We start from the raw sequence: 19134 nt of genomic DNA, 5'->3' as shown, positions 1-19134 counted from the left end.
TTTCCTTTTGAGGAACTGAGATTCAGAATAATAATAAAGTAGGCTATATACATGCTCGTGCTTGCTTCTCTGTCTCAAATTTTTCTGCAAAATTTTCAAAGTGGAATCACTTGTATGCTGTATGACTCGAGAAATGTGTAGACCTACTTTCAAATATTTGTGACCTGCTACAACAAAGGCATCCTAAAGTCACTGACGGCCGAGCCGAGAAAATGGAGTTTGAAGTCACAACATCAAAATTGGTCAAAACAATCGGATTTTTGTTTTTGGTTTTTTGAAGTCACAACATCAAAATTGGTCAAAACAATCGGATTTTTGTTTTTGGTATAATTTTGTAGTCTAATGTTTTGTCCATCAACTGCTGAAATTTTGAAGCTAAATGATCAAAGGAAAGGCAAGAAATTAGCGTTTTTGTGGGCCATGATTTTCTGACTTTCAATGTAAGAGAAATGTGTCCGAAGATTTGGATTTAGCGCCGCAACTAGACTCCGCCCCTAGCAACGAGGGAGTGATCTTATTGGTCAGTGCGTGGCATCCTGATTACCGATTGGTCGTGCGTATACCGCTGGTGCTAAGCTTGACTGAACATGGCGGAGGTCGCTAGGAGCATGCCTTCTATTGTCAAGCGGTGAAAACTGTCTCACCTCCCCATGACTATGATAGCATCGGAAGGACAACTTTGAAGTCGTTTTTCTCGAAACTTTAATTTCCTCAACTACTTGACATGTGCAGATATAATCATCGATATCTCCACAACTGAGTACTTTTATGAGTTGTGCTATATATGAAATTAAAGTAGAAGAATACGGGAATAATATCATGCCATTTTCAGCAAATTGTCCTTCCCGACTTTCGGATCCTTTTGTTGTAGCCGGTCACATTTTTCCATCGGGTCATAAGTACCCGTACAGAGAATTCTAGACAGATAAATCTGCCTCTTGTTCAGTGGCCTCTTGTTTACCTGTACGGTTAATAATACAGTCGGAGGGGCCAACTGTACTACCGACTGTCCAGTTCAAGAGGCAGATTTATCAGTCTAGATGAATTCCTACCCATATCAAGGAGAAGCATGTTGGAGATTTGTTACCGGTACCTTTTGCACTGTCTACAATTCCAATATAGCAACAGTCTTATCAATTCATGATCTGCTGAAAAAGGGAAACTAAACCAAGTGTCACCATGAATGGCCAGGACCAGATCAGATTGGTGTCAGGAATGTGCTGGGCGGTATTTCTGTCTCTGATCTACCAAGATTGGAGCAACGGATGGAACTATGGTGACTGCACATGGTTGTGGCTGATGATGAAAGGTACAGTAAATGATTAAATTTTTTACTGGTGTATTTGTGCTTACCAGTGGACAATGCTGGTACTATTCATCATGGTGAAATTGTCCTGAACAGCCTGATTACCATGGTAATAGAAAAACATGGTAGAAGTGTAATCAGATATGACATTGTTGTTGTTGTTGTTTTGTTTTGTTTTCAATGTTTGGAATTTTAAAGTTGCACACAAAATTTCCAGACAACAATGATAGAAGTTTCAAAGACCTAAAGTTATGCAGGTTAGATTAAGTCATAATAAGATCACCTCACAACTCTCCCTTTGGTCTGTTAATATAATACCGGTACCAGGTAGTCTGTGTTTTTCCCTGTACAACACCTTAATCCCATTACGCCCTCATCATTACTTTGTTAACAGCACACAACAATTTATTGGCAAGAAGCAGTTTTTGTGTTGTTTTGTTTTTGGAGGGGGGTCATTTATTACTAAACAAGACATTTAAAGATTTGTGTGCAGGTCCAAGGGAAACTTCAAAGTTGTGACATTGTCACCTTGACTATTTACACCTATGATCATCTATTGCATCAGATGGTTGCTTGTTTGTACTTCTGTTGTATAAAACCACCAATATTGAAGAATATCATGCAGTAAAAGATTTGAGATTTCAAAGAAACAACTGAAAAACTGCATGACTAGGGTTGATTTCTAACAGAATTTTTTCCTGTGTTTGAAGTCAATAGCAGAGTCATGCTAGCCTGAGTTTTCAACTCTTACTAGAGTTTTTCTCAGGTTAAACATTTCATGCAACAGGCCCCACCTGTACTCAGAGATGATTACAAGTACCAATGGTAATTCTCAAACACTTTCTAGCACTTGCTCCAGTGTTAATCAGTATTTTATTTATTTATTTATTCAGTTTTATTTAAAAAGAGAACAGGGTAGTCACATTCAGGGCCCAAGGGCCTGCTTTTCAAGTGAGCCCTGTTACAAATAGTACATATTGCGAGTAAAAATCACATAATACAACAGCAACAAAAAAAAAAAAAAGAAAGCAAACGAACACATAGAAACAAGCAAGATGTGATATCTACATAAGTAAAAAAAGATACAAAAAAGTATTCAAGTCCATTAATGGCATTATCCACAAAGAAGACAAGGATCAATGCTGCTACCACCTTACAAGCTCAAGTGGATCAGTACTGTAGCCATTAAGTCTATTTGCAATGTTTGTTTATTTATTTTTCTGTTTTTCTTTTAAATCTTTCAGGTGCTGTGACAGTAATATCTGTCATATTGGGAATCCTGACACTCCACATGTCTGTCATACCAGCTTGCCGTTTTACCCCTGCACGTATTCTTGTCATCCAGTACCTCTTTGATAACTTCATGACTGCTGTTGGTATCTACTTTTCCCGACTGCACGAGGACCAGACAAGGAATTGCAAAACGTCGCAAGAAAAGTTTTTGATGACTCTTCTCTCGCAGCGAGCAGAGACGGCATACGGAAAAGACAATAACTTCGGCTCACTGCGGTCTGTTGCTGCTTTTCGTGAGCATCACCCGGTAACCAGTTATCCTCACTTTGCATCCTACATGGATCGCATCGCCAAGGGTGAAGAGAATGTGGTCATTCCAGGCATGCCACTGAGAATGAGCTTGACATCAGGGACCACTGGTGAGCGGAAGTTGGTCTTACAGTCCAAAAAACGTGTGATGCTCTTCATCTTCAAGTTTGTTCCCATCGGCCAGCGCATCCTGCGCTCATACTTCATCCCCAATTTCTCTCCCTTGCTGAAGACCTGTTATCTGTACACTCACACCACCCCAAGTCATACATCAGGGGGATGTGTCCTTGGACCCACAACTATGCTCAATCTGCCGGATATTCTCTATCGCCTTCAGTACTCTACACCACCAGCTGGGATGCGTCTCACTAATGAGCAGCAAGCCGTTTACGTGCACCTTCTCTTTGCTCTGCGAGACGAAGACATCCAAGCTCTGTTTGCCATATTTGCTTCCACACTGTACTATGCTTTCAAGACCCTGGAAGAGAGTTGGCCCCACCTGGTAACGGACGTTCGAGGGGGTCGCATCAGTGACCACATCGGTCTTGCGGATGACGTCAAGGCTACCTTGGAGAAGGAGCTGCTTCCTGATCCCAGGAGAGCAGATGAGTTAGAAAGGGAGTTTCAGAAAGGCTTTGATAACATCGTGGGGCGCATCTGGCCTAGAATGAACAGCCTGTGGGGCGTGACGTCGGGATCCATGACCGTCTATGCAGACATTCTAAGAGCAAAGTATACCAAAGGCAAGACAATTTTCTTTTTCCTTTTTCTTGGAAATGAGTTCTTCCACTGTGATAGTTGCCTCATCTGCTGGCAGAATGATGTACATTGTACCATCACTCATTCCTACAATTCATTTAGCTGAGTTTATTTTCAAGATTATGCACGAAACCCCTTTGTATATCGATGGAAGTTACTCAGTTATAATTTGTCCAATGCCCATCACCATTTGCAACATATGAACATTTTAAGAAATGCAAGTAGCGTTTCTACCGTGTACCACTTTATTTGAATGATTTACAATGAGGGCTTACTTTCGCACTTAAAATGTTGTATTTTCTCAACAGACTAACTGCAGAGAGGATTTGATAATTATGTGAATATGATGACTTTTCATAGCATCTGAGAAATGAAAGATTTTAAGGTAGGATGATGCTGAATCCTGTAATTATTCCCTCCTCCTCATTTATATGCAGGCCTACCCATTGTGTCCATGATATATAACTCTACGGAGGGTCTCTTGGGCGTCCTTCATGGTAAAGGGGAGCGAACAGAGTACATCACCTTCCCAGGGGACATCTTCTACGAGTTCATACCTATTGAGGAGAGGTGAGTTGATGGCTTTCAAGCTCCTGTGTGGCTCCTGGGTACTGGTGAAGGACTTCTTTTTCATATTCTTCTTCTCTTTTTTTTTCTCTCTCTCTCTTCTTCACCTGCTCATTCTCTCTGTCTACATATTGACACATCATGTTTCTTTGTCATTATAATATAAATCAAGGAGATGTGAGACACAGTATGCTTTTTAACTCCAAACCCCCCAACCCCCCCCCCCCCCCCCCGCCCAAAAAAAAAAAAAAAAAAAAGGAAGAAGAAAATGTACACTTTTGTACCTGTAATGCCTTCTAATTGGGACTGAATACATGTGTTTCCAAAGAAAAAAAAATTATATGCAGGATGTTTCAGGGCCTCAAGTCAGATTGGATCACAAAGAAAAATGTTGGTAATAAATGATTCTTGTTTTTTTCTTCTTTTTCTTTTGTCTAATCATCCTCTCCTTCATTTTCTCTTCTACTTTGTCAGAATTTAGCAGTCTTCGTAGAATATTATATATGAATCTTTTTTTTTTTTTTTTTTTGTTAAGACGGCAGAGAGTCATTTTGTGCACGGTGCTTGAAGTACTGGTGAGGTAGCTGTGCTTGGCCAAGATAGTCCCTTCCTTATATTCTCTTGTGAAGATCACATGAGACAGCTGTTTCCTGTTTGTAGAAACAAACTTCCTACCAGTTGTTACCAGCAAACCGCTACATGGTGTATTTTTAAAGGACAAGTTCACCGTCACAGACATGTGGGTCGAGTGAATGCAGCAATATTAGTAGAACACATCACTGAGAGTTTGAGGAAAATCAGACTATCCGTTCAAAAGTTATGAATTTTTAAAGTTTCTGCTCAGTCACGGCTGGATGAGAAGACTACTTTAGCTTGTGATGTCACATGTGTACAATGATATAAAGAAAGTATAAAGAAAATTCAACATATTTTCACTTTTCCCTTTTCTCACGTAACAAAAGAACACTCGACTTCTCTCTTTCAGGAGGCAAGGGGAATAATATTACCCTTAACATACGTCAGTGACAAGTCGAAGAAATGTGCACTTAATTCAAAAAGTAAAGTTTTGTGATATTCTCTTTTTATTTTCCTTATTATATCGTTCTATGCATGTGACATCATACACTGTAGTAGTCTCCTCATCCAGCAGTGATTGTGCAGATACTTTAAAAATTCATAACTTTTTACTCATCGTCGGATTTTCGTCAAACTTTCACTGATGTGTTCTACTAAAATTGTTGCACTCACTCAATCCACATGTGGATGAAGGTGTACTTGTCCCTTAAAATGCATATATGAGTGTAGGAGAAAGCAGTGAATGTGCAGTGTACCACAGTTCTTCATATGCAAATGATAAGTTTTTCCATTTTGGCTATAGGGGTGAGAAATTTTTTTGTCACATGTTGGAGGAATTACCTTCTGTTGCTCTTTAAGCTTTTATTTTCATATACAGATATTTTCGCAAATAGGGAGGTCAGGGACATTTTTGTGAGATGTTGTTTTCATGCATCAGCACCGACACTATCGAAAATGCACTATTACCCCAGCGCATGGCAACATTTTTGCATGTTGATTAATTTGCAATTCAATCGTTATTCATGAAATTCGTGAAAATTAAATCCTCACAAAAATGCTGATAAAGTAATATAACAGAAAGATCTTTATGTTTAAATGCCTTTATAGCCAGGGAGATCAGCCAACCACACTTCTTGCAGAGGAGGTGAGTGAAGGAGCCCTGTATGAAATAGTAGTCACTACGATGGATGGCCTGTATCGGTACCGTATGGGAGATGTAGTGAAGGTGACCGGCTTCTACAACACAGCACCCATCATAGAATATCAATACAGGTTGGTGATGTATTACTTAATTCATTATTGTCTTGACTGGTAAATCATTGAATTCGGGGTAAATAATTTTTTGATGAGGTCCCATTTTATTTCTGTCTTCTTTTCTATTTAAAACAACACAAATTATTAACATAGGAAAGCTCTTTGCATGGTAGTTTGTGAAACATGGGAAATCAGCGTTTGTGCTGAGTGTCATATAAAAAGAAAAAAAAAAGCAGGAGAAAAGGGAAAGCTTCTCTAAAACTGCATTTCTCATCTAGTGAACTGCAAAGCTCCCTCAAATGGGTCACAATGTTGGCCCAAAAAAGAAGGCAAAATATTTATATGTTTATATTCAGTTGAACTGGGCCACGAAAAAAACTTTTAAAGAGCCAAAGTGCACCTCCAGTTGAAAATGGTTGCATGGCACTCCAATCCATATGCAGTGGGAAAAGGGAAGAAAGGTCATAGGATATTTGTAGCAACCCCCTCCCCCACCCACCCACACATACACACACGCAAACACACGCACATGATTTCATTTGTCCGAAGAGACCCTTCCCTGAATCATTCAGGCCTTGGCTCGACAGAACAGGTAGAAAGAAAGAAAGTATAAAAAAAAGAAGAACAACAACTTGGCTCCTCCCCTCCCCTCCCCCACCCCATGTTTATTGAAGAATGGGGGGGGGGGGGATAATGTCACTCAATTCTTAATTCAACTTGTTATTTTGTTCATAACCTAGCCCTAAAGTCATAGTTCAGAGCTTTTATCAAGAGCTGTAATCAGTTATCACTTCATAAAATGGTGGAGACCCTGTGAAATAAGTCAGAAAATCAACTAAACAAAATCAGACTGTGCCTGTTTATTATGCAGGGTAGCTGATGTACTGGATGTGTCAGGTGAACAAACTCCAGAGACTCTGATCAAGGAAGCTCTCCACATACTGGCTACCCAAAGGAGGATGCTGCTGGTAGATTACACAACTCAGGGATGCAGTCTTGGTGCAGAAGATGACAGTGAGTTTGAAAGATGATTTTCATTTTCATTTTTCATTTATTGGCTTCTGCAATTTTTTCAGGAACAAAAGTTTAAAAAGAAAATAAATGTTCGAAACATGATGAAACTAGGGGTGCATTTTGAGTTTGTGATACCATTAGTGATACAAATCAGTAAAATACAATACAGGCTAATTATCAATGGGCAACGTAAATCATATTTTAATGGAATGTTTTGACAGGGGTTGACACAAAAAGCAAAGCATAAGCGTGACAACTCTGGAAGAAATCTATAATAAACTTTCTTCATACAAAATGTGCAGATGCATGTGTATGAGGGGCTAGGGACGTGATGGGGTTGGGGGGAGGTAGCTGGCCCTTGAAATGTACATTAGAGTTGTCATAATTAATTAGAAAGTACTACACACATTTGATATAGTCTTTGGTATGTTTGAATGATTAATTGTGTTTTCCTTGTCTTACATTCTGGATGGCTATCTGTCAAGACACAGATTTACAGATTCTTTATTGTCTTTAATTTCATATTGTGTTAAACTTTGATGTGTTACCCATAAGGCAGATCCCCATTTGGGGAGTGCATATGCAGTATTTGATGCATGGTGCTATACTTTGAAATACACTGTGTAAGCTATGCTTTATCTGTTTTTATAGGGATGATGAGAGAAAATACATTTTAATATGCTAGTATTAGGGCTGTTTTCAAATTCATGAAATTCTTCCGTCGAGATGTTTTCATTGCAACTGTTTGACAAATTGCCCTGCATCGACGTACATTTACATTGATGTAGGGCAATTTGTCAATCAGTTGCAATTGGGCTGTTTTATCATAGTGTTCTTGCTATATGCCCGTGAGGAAATCATGTGTTCAGTACAAGTCAAACAGCAATGTGCAGTGGACCCCCTGATGTTGCAAACGCTCTACAGTCACCAAACTAGAATTTAGAAGGGAATTGATTTGAGTGAAGGCATAATGAGATTTGAAAATGAGATCTCTCCACATTGTTAAACATGATCCCAAACATGCAACCATTTGATTGCACATGGATGCTCACCATGAGCTGAGTTTGTTTTAACAGTGAGGGTAATGATAGTAATTAATCTAAACACCCCCACCTTCTGCTTAGATCTGAAATGCAACAATTCAAATTTGACTTCATATTTCTCCTTTGTATTCTACCAGAGCAAATTATTTTGTAGTGCTGTATGTAGATAAATCTTAATTTTGCCTTTAATTTATCACAAATGTGTAGATGCAGTGTATTGATTATTTGCATTGTTTCTCTTCCACCTAGGTTTGAAAACAGGAGGTAGCAAGGGTTATTACACTGTGATAGCAGAATTTGATGAGCTGCAACATAGGGTAGAGACTGAAGATGTAAACTTGAAGCAGGTGAGTCATAGTTGTTGAATGTTCAAGTTATTGATCGAGTACACAACAAACATTGAGTAGCAAAGTAGTAACTTGATCTTTTATACAAAATTATTAGATCTTTGTTTTGTTGGTACAGAGTATGCATTTCAATTGTGATAAAAAACAACAAAATATTACAAAACATTAAATTGAAAAACACCTTTTACACAGTTTCTTCCTCTAAAGCAATGACATGATCCTCTTTTCTTTCAGTACAGTGAGGATTGATTCTTGTTATGTAATTTTGGTAATAAAATGATAACATGATGAAGGAGTCTCAAGTCTGATATGATATCTGTTTCCCAATAATTATTTCCGCAACTAGTGTCATATGTATCTGTTGCAAAAATAGTGATCGTTGTTTTATCTATTTCTTGATTACAGGAAATATGTAACTTTCAATGATACTTAATGTTGTGCTTTAAGAGGTACACAATTCATCACAGTATGACAATCCTTAATGATGCAATATGTGTGGTTAACATAGATGTATTGGGTTTCCTTAAGAACTGAAATATCGGGTAATGGCTTCCTTGCAGCTGCTTTCCCTTGAACTGTGTTGTGTTTGATACCAGTATTCTATGTCTTGCTGTATACATGATTTATTACATCAGACCTCGTAAGAAAACAACCAACCAAGTGTCAGTGTTCAGTAACCATCTCCTGTTTCCTGTTTTCAGTGGTTTGCTATTCAGGCTGATTTATTGCATGACACAGCATTATTTTGGAATGCATGCAGGGCAGGTTATCATTATTGCAATTGCGGCTATGGCTGTGCACACTACCTGTTCACACTATACTTTGTGTTGTAGTCTATGTGAAAACAGCAGCAGTAAGGAGCTGATGATTAAAAATAAGTTGCCACTTGTTTGCGGATCATAGCATTGTTGCTAAAGATTGATTGATTCATTAGATGTTACAGCATTGCTCATTTGCACAATGTATAATCCTAATACATGATTATGCATGTTGGCTAAGCAGGTGATCCACTGGGTTGAAGAGACCATGATTTTGTTGTGGTGGCGCGTAGTCCACACCTCTAATTCACTGTGTACTTCTGATAAAAATAGTGTAGCCTTATTACCAGCCAATCCAGTAGAGAAGATGTGACTTAACTATTTTCTTGCTCTCGATTCAAATGACCTCTGCCAGCTTTTACCTGAGATGACAGTAGAGCTAGATGCCATCCTCCGATGTCTGGATAGTCGCTTTGACAACCTTCGTGCTGATGGCAGCATTTCCCCTCTTGACCTGGTGCTGGTTGGTCAGAATGCCTTTGGTGACCTTCGGTCATTCATCGCTGACCAATCCCACGTATCCACCATGCAGATCAAAGTGCCCAAGGTCTTGAGAAATTGTAAGTTTTATGAGCTTCTAAAGGAGAGAAAATTGACTTAGCTCAATTTGAAAAAGATGTTCCTTTATGAGGGGAGAACCATGTAGGGATTATAACTTTGCAACACTGTCCATTTCGTGCTGATGGATACTGCTTCTGAAATGCTAATGATTTGTTTGTGTATGTTCACTGTCATGGCATATTTACTGTGCATCGAAGACCACAATTATGCTACTTTAAGAAACTTAAAAATAATTGCTACAATAAGATTGCTTGTGTATGAGAATTTTCTACTTTATAAAAGCAAGGCTGTCATCACGTGTGTGCTATTCTGTGTGAGATCTCCAGTGGTGCTTCCTGTGTAAATGGTGCTCTGTAACATTTGCAGCAAAAGCTGTGTAATCATCACAGGTAATGTTACCTATAAATTTAAATGCATGCTTTAATGGTTACAAAAAGAATGATTTTTTTGTGAAAGTTCATGTTAAACAATCGTGTATGTAGCATTGATTTCTTCCCACAAGAATTTGTACTCAATTGCATGAGAAATTTTCAACAGTTTTGTTTAGCAATCATGTAGATGTCATTAATTTCTTTGATTTTTTTCTACTTGTATGTAATGATATATGATATATCATATCATTGATTCTGCGAAATAATAAACATGTAAAATTCATCTTACCTGGCCAGGTGTGAAAATGTCCACTTTTCTATTATGTCACACATGATGGTTAAGTTTATATTCATGTGTATTTTTGTCTAAACCAGACTTTGACTGCACAGAAATTATATCTATGACCACTCAGCTCATAACCCACAAAAAGTAGGCCAAAATGAATTTTCACTTTAGACATTAAATGGAACGCAAACCCAAAGAGCAATGTGGATTGAGTGAAAGCAGCACCATTAGTAGAACACATCAGTGAAAGTTTGAGGAAAATGGAACAATCGATGTAAAAGTTATGAATTTTTAAAGTTTTGGTGTTAGAACTGCTGGGTGAGGAGACTACTAGAGGTTATGACGTATGAGTGGACAACAATGCAAAGAAAATATAAAGAAAATTAAACAAAAATTAACTTTTTTAGCGTTATGAAAGAGCACCTGACTAACTGCTTTCAGAAAGCAGGGGGAATAATTGCTACCCATAACATATGTCAGAATCAAGTTGATGGAATTTGTAATTTTCATGAAAAAAAGAATTTTTGTAGAATTTTCTTTATATTTTCCTTATTTTGTTGTCCACTCATGAATACGTCATCACCTCTAGAAGTCTCCTAATCCAGTGGTTCCAACACAAAAACTTTAAAAATTTGTAACTTTTGCATCGATTGTCTGATTTTCTTCAAACTTTAACTGATGTGTTCTACTAATGTTGCTGCTTTCACTCAATCGACATTGCTCTTTGGGTTTGCATTCCCTTTTATTTTAAAGAGCAAGCTCTAGGCTTTGATATGATATACATTGTTCAAATTGGACCAAATTGAAAAGAAATGATTTTTTTTTTTTATATGCTCCAGGTGAGACAATTTGAGTCGAGCAACCCATATGGCATATTTTGGTGCATTGGAGAGAATCCTAATCTGCAACATTTTTGGTTTTGAGCTGGGTGGTCACATTTCATTCGCTGTTAAATTTCTCAGTGGAATACAAAAAGACCTTTTTGTATCTTTAGACAGTGAAGTGTAGGCTGGTGTCTGCATTACACACTCACTGTACATGTTGGTTCAAAATTATGTAAGAAGCCGTGGCATGCTACACTTTCATGTGCAGTAGTATTTGTGTCAATTATAAGGGCCGTGCACACCTCTTGTCTGCACTCAGTGCCAATTCATGTTCAGAGTGTAATAGGCTGCTATCATATGAAATACATTAAACTCAGGTAAGTATCATGGAGAGTATCATGGAGAGTGTTTAATGATGATGATGTCCATCATAAACATTTGCCAAGTTCTCCTTTATAGACTTAATGCAACACACCCACATTGCGTGCCTAACAAAGTAGTACATGTATAAGTCAGCATCCTTGTTCTGATGCTTAATATATTGATAATACAGTGCTTATATAGTGCATATCACTACCATAGTGTCTCTATGCGCTTTAAGGGAGAGGGATGAAAATGGGAAAAAAAAATGCTTATGGTCATCTACTGTATGTGTGCTTGCAAAAGGGGCTTGCCATCATTAAACTTTGCACAAATGTCCTGTATCAGCTGTCAGGTCCCAAAATTATGTTATGTGTTTGATAGACAAAGTAACATTCCATAATTATGTGTGTATATTGTTTGGATTGAGGCTGAAGAGTGAGCTACGAAATGTAAGTAGAAATATTCACAGCTATTGCTCCAGGACTGCTTTTAAAAGTTCTCATTTTAAAATGATATGCAAAGTGTGTACCATGTGTATAAGTGTCACCTTGTCAATAAGGCTTTTGTAAATATTTCTTGAGGTATACATGAAAGAGAGCTCACTTTTGATATCCATGTCAAGATGATATTCCTTGTTCAATGTTCCAAATGCCAAGAGATTTGTTCAGAATTTTTATACAGTGCACTCCCATTATAATGAACACAGTTTCAATGAAATTTCGTTTTTTAATACTACGAAATCAAAATCAAGGTCGCAAAATTATCAGCTCTATTTGTTTTTATTGTTTATTTGTTCGGTTATATAACAAAAGAAATCTGCCAGTCCCAAGGACTTTGTTAATACGGGAGTCCACCATAATTTCATTTATAGCCATATTTTTTGAAGAATACTGTAAGTGTAAAATGAGGAATGTTTGTATGCATTTTAATTTGAGTGCCCAGATTCGCGAAATCAAATTGCAAACAAAAAGTTTTTGTCTACACTATATGCATTGAATGCCAGTGGCAATTCGCGAAAATTTCATGCCGCGAATATATCATGTTTTACAGTAAAATGAATTCAACTGGCACTCTACAGTCTTTTTTTCAAATACATGTACACTGTATAATGTAAATACTGTACATGTAATTTGTATGGACTTCTCAAGGGATGCAAGTTAATGTCATGTTTGATGTGGTGTTTATTATTTTCCCCTTCTTTTGTGTGTGTGTGTGTGTGTGTCAGAAAATCAGTGATGTTCATTGTACATGTAATAAAAAGAGTGATGCCTGCTATGTACTCGGTTGTACATCCTCTTGAGAAACGAAAGTCCACTGCGTGTACACACTTCATGCTACAGGACTTTAGAAAGGTCTCAACCTGCACACAGGTCAGCAATACCACCCAGAGTGGAGGGATTGATGCAGTGTGATTGTGCAACTCCAAGAATCTGGGCAATAAAATGTGCATTAAAATCTCTGATGGACAGGTCCTTCGGATCATGCTTGATGTATACACTGTACATGTGTACATGTAGTGTGAATGCATAAAGCAGTCTAGAATGTAGAATACATGCATCGTATGATTCATTACCAATATATGTACAATGTACTACAAGTACCTGCACACAGGTCAGCAATACCACCCAGAGTGGAGGGATTGATGCAGTGTGATTGTGCAACTCCAAGAATCTGGGCAATAAAATGTGCATTAAAATCTCTGATGGACAGGTCCTTCGGATCATGCTTGATGTATACACTGTACATGTGTACATGTAGTGTGAATGCATAAAGCAGTCTAGAATGTAGAATACATGCATCGTATGATTCATTACCAATATATGTACAATGTACTACAAGTAACACAATTTGGGCGAGTCAGATATTGAAGAAACATCAATAGCATTATCACATTAATTTGCAGAATACAGTTCTGTATGCTTGTATTTTGCTGTTATTTGGATTACTTGGAATACCCTTGATTTAGAGAATGAATTAGAAAGCTGCTAGACTGGTTGACATCTACATACAGTATTTTCCTTCAAATGGAAAAGAAAATATGGCTTGCCAATACACTACACATAGTACACAACCGTCCCACTCACTCTCGCATAGAAGACAGCAAGGAATGAATATTTATATTTGATAAAATATCAGTACTGCTATTTATTTGTTAGTTCCATCTTGGCTTGGCCTCACATCCACCACCACCTAAATATCTGGACATACAGAAATTCACACATTCAAGGATCAGTTTCCCTGCATTCAGAGAGGGTTAAAATGATGGCATGCCCTTCTAGTCATCAATTAGTTACCTTGTTACAGCAGCAAGATACACTCTGTCAAACTGCATGTTGCAGCCATTTTTGATCCAGCCATTAATAATCGAGTAAACTACATGTAGGTGCTAGGACTGACTCTGTTGGTTTCTCTTCACATATACATTGTAATTGCATAATCTTGGCTCAAAACAAAAATATTGTGAACTCAATGCAAGGTGTACCATAACCAACTTTATAAAAGTTTCATTTTTTTTTTTCCAATCAAACATCGAAGCAAGCCAACTGTAGAATTGTTTCACATTAATGATGAGCACACTTCCCAACAAGTAATAGCTAGAGCATGGACACATCCATATCCCTTTCTGGCAAACATAGCACAAGATTTCTCAGACTTCATGTAATTCTGAGAAGTGGTGACATCTTGTTCAGTACACTTCGTAGTTTCAATTTGCGAAATGTCAGAAAAATCTGTTCTACTAACTCATGACTGAACACAGAGAAAACCAAAATTGTATCAAAACATGCTTTTTTAATAGATGCACTTCAATATACTCTTCTACAACATCATGCCACAGATATGTATATATTTGGCATCTTTTGTGTACTGAGAAATACTTTGGTAACCATTTTGAGCTGCAGCCATACACAACGATACAATGTACTTCAAGTTCTGACAGCGATGTATGTACTCTCGACACTACCAAATAAGGAAGCACACTTCAAGCCAACTTTGTGAATAAACTATCAATGATTATTAATTTTTCTGTGGATCACAGTTTCCTAAAAGCATTTGAATGTCTCATTTGACTGCAGAAGGCAATTCATGCATAAATACATGTCTAGGTATTCTGCACATCTCTCAGGATTTAACACAAGCACAAATTTTGGGGAAACAGCATCATCCCTTGTTGCCAAGCTACATGTATGTATATTGTAGCATAGGTCATGAATTTGACTGATTACCCTAAAATAGATGTGATTGTGCATTTATAACATCACTGAATGTAAATTGGTACCAATATCTCATAAGCTCAACTTGCATTTATCCACACTGCTCTTATAAGAAATATCCTCACATTTTTGTTTTCTCTCACAGTTTGTTTTCTTATAATGCAGCATTTCCCATAAATGCCTCATTTGTCAGTATTCAGATATTAATCACACCATTTGAAAAGGTGCAGAGTAATCTTGCTAGATCAAGGTAGCAAGGAATGCCGATTTTACCAACATACTATAAAAGAGACCAGTTGAATACATTCACAGAAAATCAAGACCATCATATTCACCAAAAAAATATATCTCGCAAGCCAGCTCATTGTGACGGGGCTTCCCTGTACCACACACAACATTTGCACACATCGACATCTTCATGGCATGATAGCAAGTGGCACCTTTTACGGTCCATCACGGCCAGTATACCAGTTGCCACTTGTGACCGTTTAAGTACATCAAAACAACATACCCCTAGTGGAGTAGTCTGCGAGAGCCAACATGCTTAGGCAGTATACTATCCTTCACTCCCTCACTCACTTAATCCTCCAAACATTGGGGTTGTTAGGGGGACATGAGGACATGAAAGCTGTCATGAATAGATCCAGCATTGTTATTCCAGTCCCGCCCCTTTATATTGTTTAACCAACTTTTCCTCTGCTGTTCCAGTCGGCGCCCTTGTTCAGCAGGTATATACCTTGTCTAATAATAGGATTATGCCAAAATGGGTGTGTGAAATAACACCTTGTTTCTTTCATCTCAACTGTGTACATGATTATTATGTGATTTTAACATGACAGAAACCTTCACATGAATTCCTAGTAAAAGCTGTCTTTGTTTATTTGTCTGCTTTTGAAAAGTACATTGCTTTTCATGATTGGTGAATATACACTGAATACTCAATGTAAATTCCTTCATTAAGTTACTAACACTATTTGAACAAATGGGGGAGGAAGGAAATAGTTTTGGGGAACAAGTAATTTAACTTTTTTTTTCCTCTGCAAAAGGAATAAAATTGGAAATATATCAGATGTCTCGTTATGATTATAGGTGGGAAGGTACATCACAGTTGTTGGTCTTCCATTTTGCTTCCCCCCCCCCCCCCTTTTTTCTTTTTTTGGAGGAAGGTGAGGGAGAAGGGTAGTCAGTGGACTATTTTTTTGTTCATAATCTGGACCAAAATCAGATACAAAATTGGTACATTGCCATTGGGTGACAGTTCTGCTTTCTGTCGTCTCCTTCTACGCAGCAACATATATAGCACACAATCATCATCATCAGTTTCCAGCATCAACAGCAGAGGGCAGTATCAATGGTACTCTGAAATCCAAACGGCTGTAGGCAGTCACATGGTCAATTTTCTTTGAGCATGCCAACGTAACAGTGACTCTCACGATAATTAAACAGAAATTCCTGCTTTGTCACGTACAACGTAGCTGCAAGTATGTCATAAGCTTGTTAACAGTATTAGTCTGTGTGTTTAGTACACATATTACACACTTTTACATCAAACAGTCCTTGGAGTATAATTGCTATTTATACAAACTCATTTTGACGAATGCAAAAATTTTCCTGTAATTTTTTAGCTAATCCGGCTGAGATGAACTTCACATGTTTTCAATTCCACAAAATCAAAACATGAAAAAGTATTAAATAAAACAAGCAAAACGATGTGCTTGCTTTTATTTTCAAGCTTATTTCATGTTGAGCAAAATGTGTGAAAATTTTCACTTTTACAGTATATTAGGAAATATGAGGAAAGGGGAAGAAGAAAGAAATGAACATACCTGGCACCATTTGTCAAACTACTTCATTATATCTAATTTTGCAAAAACAATGCAATATTCTGGAGATGTGACAACAAGTCATCCCAGTATTCCCTGCTGTACCTTTCTTTACACCAACTCTCATCTCTATTTTCAATAGTGTATTTGTCACAATGACTTGAACGATTCTTTCTTTTTTTGGGGGGGGGGGGGGAGCCTCACTTTCTATTCAGTTCACTACCCTGTAAAACTCCATGTATGAGATGAAATGATGGCTTATCATTAACATTTATGTGAACAAGCTTGGCAATTGCCCCAAATTTTGTGAGCCATGCACTACTTGACCCTGATGACAAGACTGATGAAAATTACAATGTGAGCAAACAGATATTACATAGACAGTGAAATGTCAGAAATGGACCTACATTGTACTCTTCAATTGTGAAATATTTTGTCAAATAACATGAAGAAACCAACATTGTAATTTTACAATTTTGCCTTGACCCTGATGTCTATAGCTGCCCCCAAACCTGGTATGATCACTGACTTGTAACATTTTATCCCATCAATATATCAAGTTCAGAGAAATCAAATCCCAAACATCGATGGTCATTGTGCAAACAAAAGTGTTCCAACATGTGACCTTGGAAGAGGCGCTGTGACCACTGTGGACTGGTTTCTCATTTTTTTAATACAATCTCACCAACAGACAGTCCAGTATTCCTCAGGACCTGTTGCCAAAACTACTTAATGTTATTAAAGGTAGGGAATCCCATTTGCATGCCTCAAATGAAGAGTTGTATAAATACAGTGGTATGTTGAAGAGAGTATCATTTTAGAAACTCCCATAAAGTATTGAAAGTGGAAGGTTACATTTAGTACATTTTTATTGACCGTTAGATTTTGAATTGAATTTTTTTCGGGGCTCACCGTAAATTCCAATACATTACTAGGCTACCTTTACAGACCCATGCACTGCATGTGTGTCCATCATGTATATTTTGTGAAACAAGTTCATCAAAACTTACAAACATTTCTATATACATTCTTGCCACACACTCTATATGTTATTACATCAGCTCTTATACTTTTAGATTTGTGTTTATAGATAAAAAATACAGAAGACTGCAACAAAAAGGCTTAAGTGTGGCTGACACACAAACTACTAAGTAGTTGAGTTTTGTGCATTATTCAAATTGTAGATAACTGTTGACTTCCAAATTTCTCAGCAGTGGCCTAAACAAGTCCCCTGAGGTTCATACTTAATGTTTTGCTGCATTTTGGGAGGTCTGTAAAAGGTATCCCCCACCTTTAAATACCTTGGCACTCACTGCATACACTATACACCCTCAACAATTGGGCAAACTGACAGATGATAGGGAAAAAAAAATCTCAAGCAAACTTGAACTAATGGAATAGGAGGGTGGAAATACTGAGCCTAGGAATAGCTCATAGCATTGGGCAAGATAAGCAAAAGTTTCCTACCATTGGGCAATATGTAACCTGAAGCAGTCATAACATGCTTCTTTTCATATTTTAATGTGTTACACCAGCACTAAAGTTGATATTGGTTATGAAAAAGGATATGACTAGAATCTTCAGACTTTCAATTGACAAATATCATGCAAGTATCCAGCATTGAAATTCTGCTACATTGAGGTTCAAAAAACAGCTACGTTGGTACTTACAACTTGGATTTGTTTCACCACAGGATTATTGCACAACTGCCTTTTTTGCCCAACTGTGACAACGAGGATAATTTTCACTGGTTTTTACTGACTCATCTTAATATTTTCATGGTTGTCCTTTTCAGATCTGCAGAAATATGCACATGCATAATATGTGACACTTGACAAAACTTAGGTTTTAATTTCACCTGTACCAAACCTGAGACAGCCATAATGATGTAAAGCAAACCTAAAAGAAAAGCCAAACTAAAAATCATCAAGATATTCAGATTCCACTGTTGGCAGCAACTCACTAGAATTTCGCCGAGAATGACATCCGTGCAGTTTGTTCTAAGGAGAGCCATCGCAGTTGCTACAACTAGCCAAACTTAACCCTGTCTGTACAAGGGACTTTGGACAGTGTGTGCAATGCTATGGGGTTGTCTACCAATCACCACCAAAAGCATACAAAGGAAAAAGCAATAGGTGTCAGTAAGTGCAGTCACAGGATATACCACAAATTTTGCAAATTGGGACTTTTAAGACAATGTTTGGAGTGGTTAAATTCAAAATCTACAACCCAAGCAACAGACATAGAAATAAATATCATTACTTTTCAAGAAGCAAAGTTTGTGATTTCTCACCATTTAATTAATTATACATTTTATTTGTGTGCTTTAGGCAATATTTTGTTGTGTTGTTAATTTCAGGATTATCAGTGAACTCGCCAATTTTCCAAATATCAGCTGCCTCCAATTCGTGAAAAATTAAGCTACATGTATCATGAAGTATATAATGTATACAGTATATTGGTGTTTG

At 37.5% G+C, this 19134-nt stretch overlaps 1 protein-coding gene across 1 annotated transcript; it reads left to right on the top strand.

Annotated features, from left to right (window-relative positions):
- Positions 1-1046: 1046 nt before the first annotated feature.
- On the top strand, positions 1047-10030 carry LOC140238963 (uncharacterized). Its single transcript, XM_072318861.1, has 7 exons — positions 1047-1309; positions 2551-3591; positions 4045-4177; positions 5858-6022; positions 6876-7018; positions 8311-8408; positions 9582-10030. Exons 1-7 carry the CDS (start codon positions 1180-1182, stop codon positions 9825-9827), a joined length of 1956 nt encoding a protein of 651 aa, XP_072174962.1. The 5' UTR covers positions 1047-1179; the 3' UTR covers positions 9828-10030.
- The last annotated feature ends 9104 nt before the right edge of the window (positions 10031-19134 follow it).

This window comes from Diadema setosum, chromosome 2 (assembly GCF_964275005.1).
Source record: "Diadema setosum chromosome 2, eeDiaSeto1, whole genome shotgun sequence".
Taxonomy (NCBI): Eukaryota; Metazoa; Echinodermata; class Echinoidea; order Diadematoida; family Diadematidae; genus Diadema; species Diadema setosum.
The sequence above is the reverse complement of the archived record's forward strand: the minus strand, read 5'-3'. Positions and strand labels throughout refer to the sequence as shown.

What these genes read in the sequence shown, in the direction of transcription:
- LOC140238963 (XM_072318861.1), top strand. Translation starts at nt 1,180, where the DNA reads ATGAATGGCCAGGACCAGATCAGATTGGTGTCAGGAATGTGCTGGGCG. An exon ending in AAGAGCAAAGTATACCAAAG is followed by an intron (nt 3,592 to 4,044) that starts GCAAGACAATTT and finishes ATTTATATGCAG; the next exon opens with GCCTACCCATTGTGTCCATG. An exon ending in TTCATACCTATTGAGGAGAG is followed by an intron (nt 4,178 to 5,857) that starts GTGAGTTGATGG and finishes ATGCCTTTATAG; the next exon opens with CCAGGGAGATCAGCCAACCA.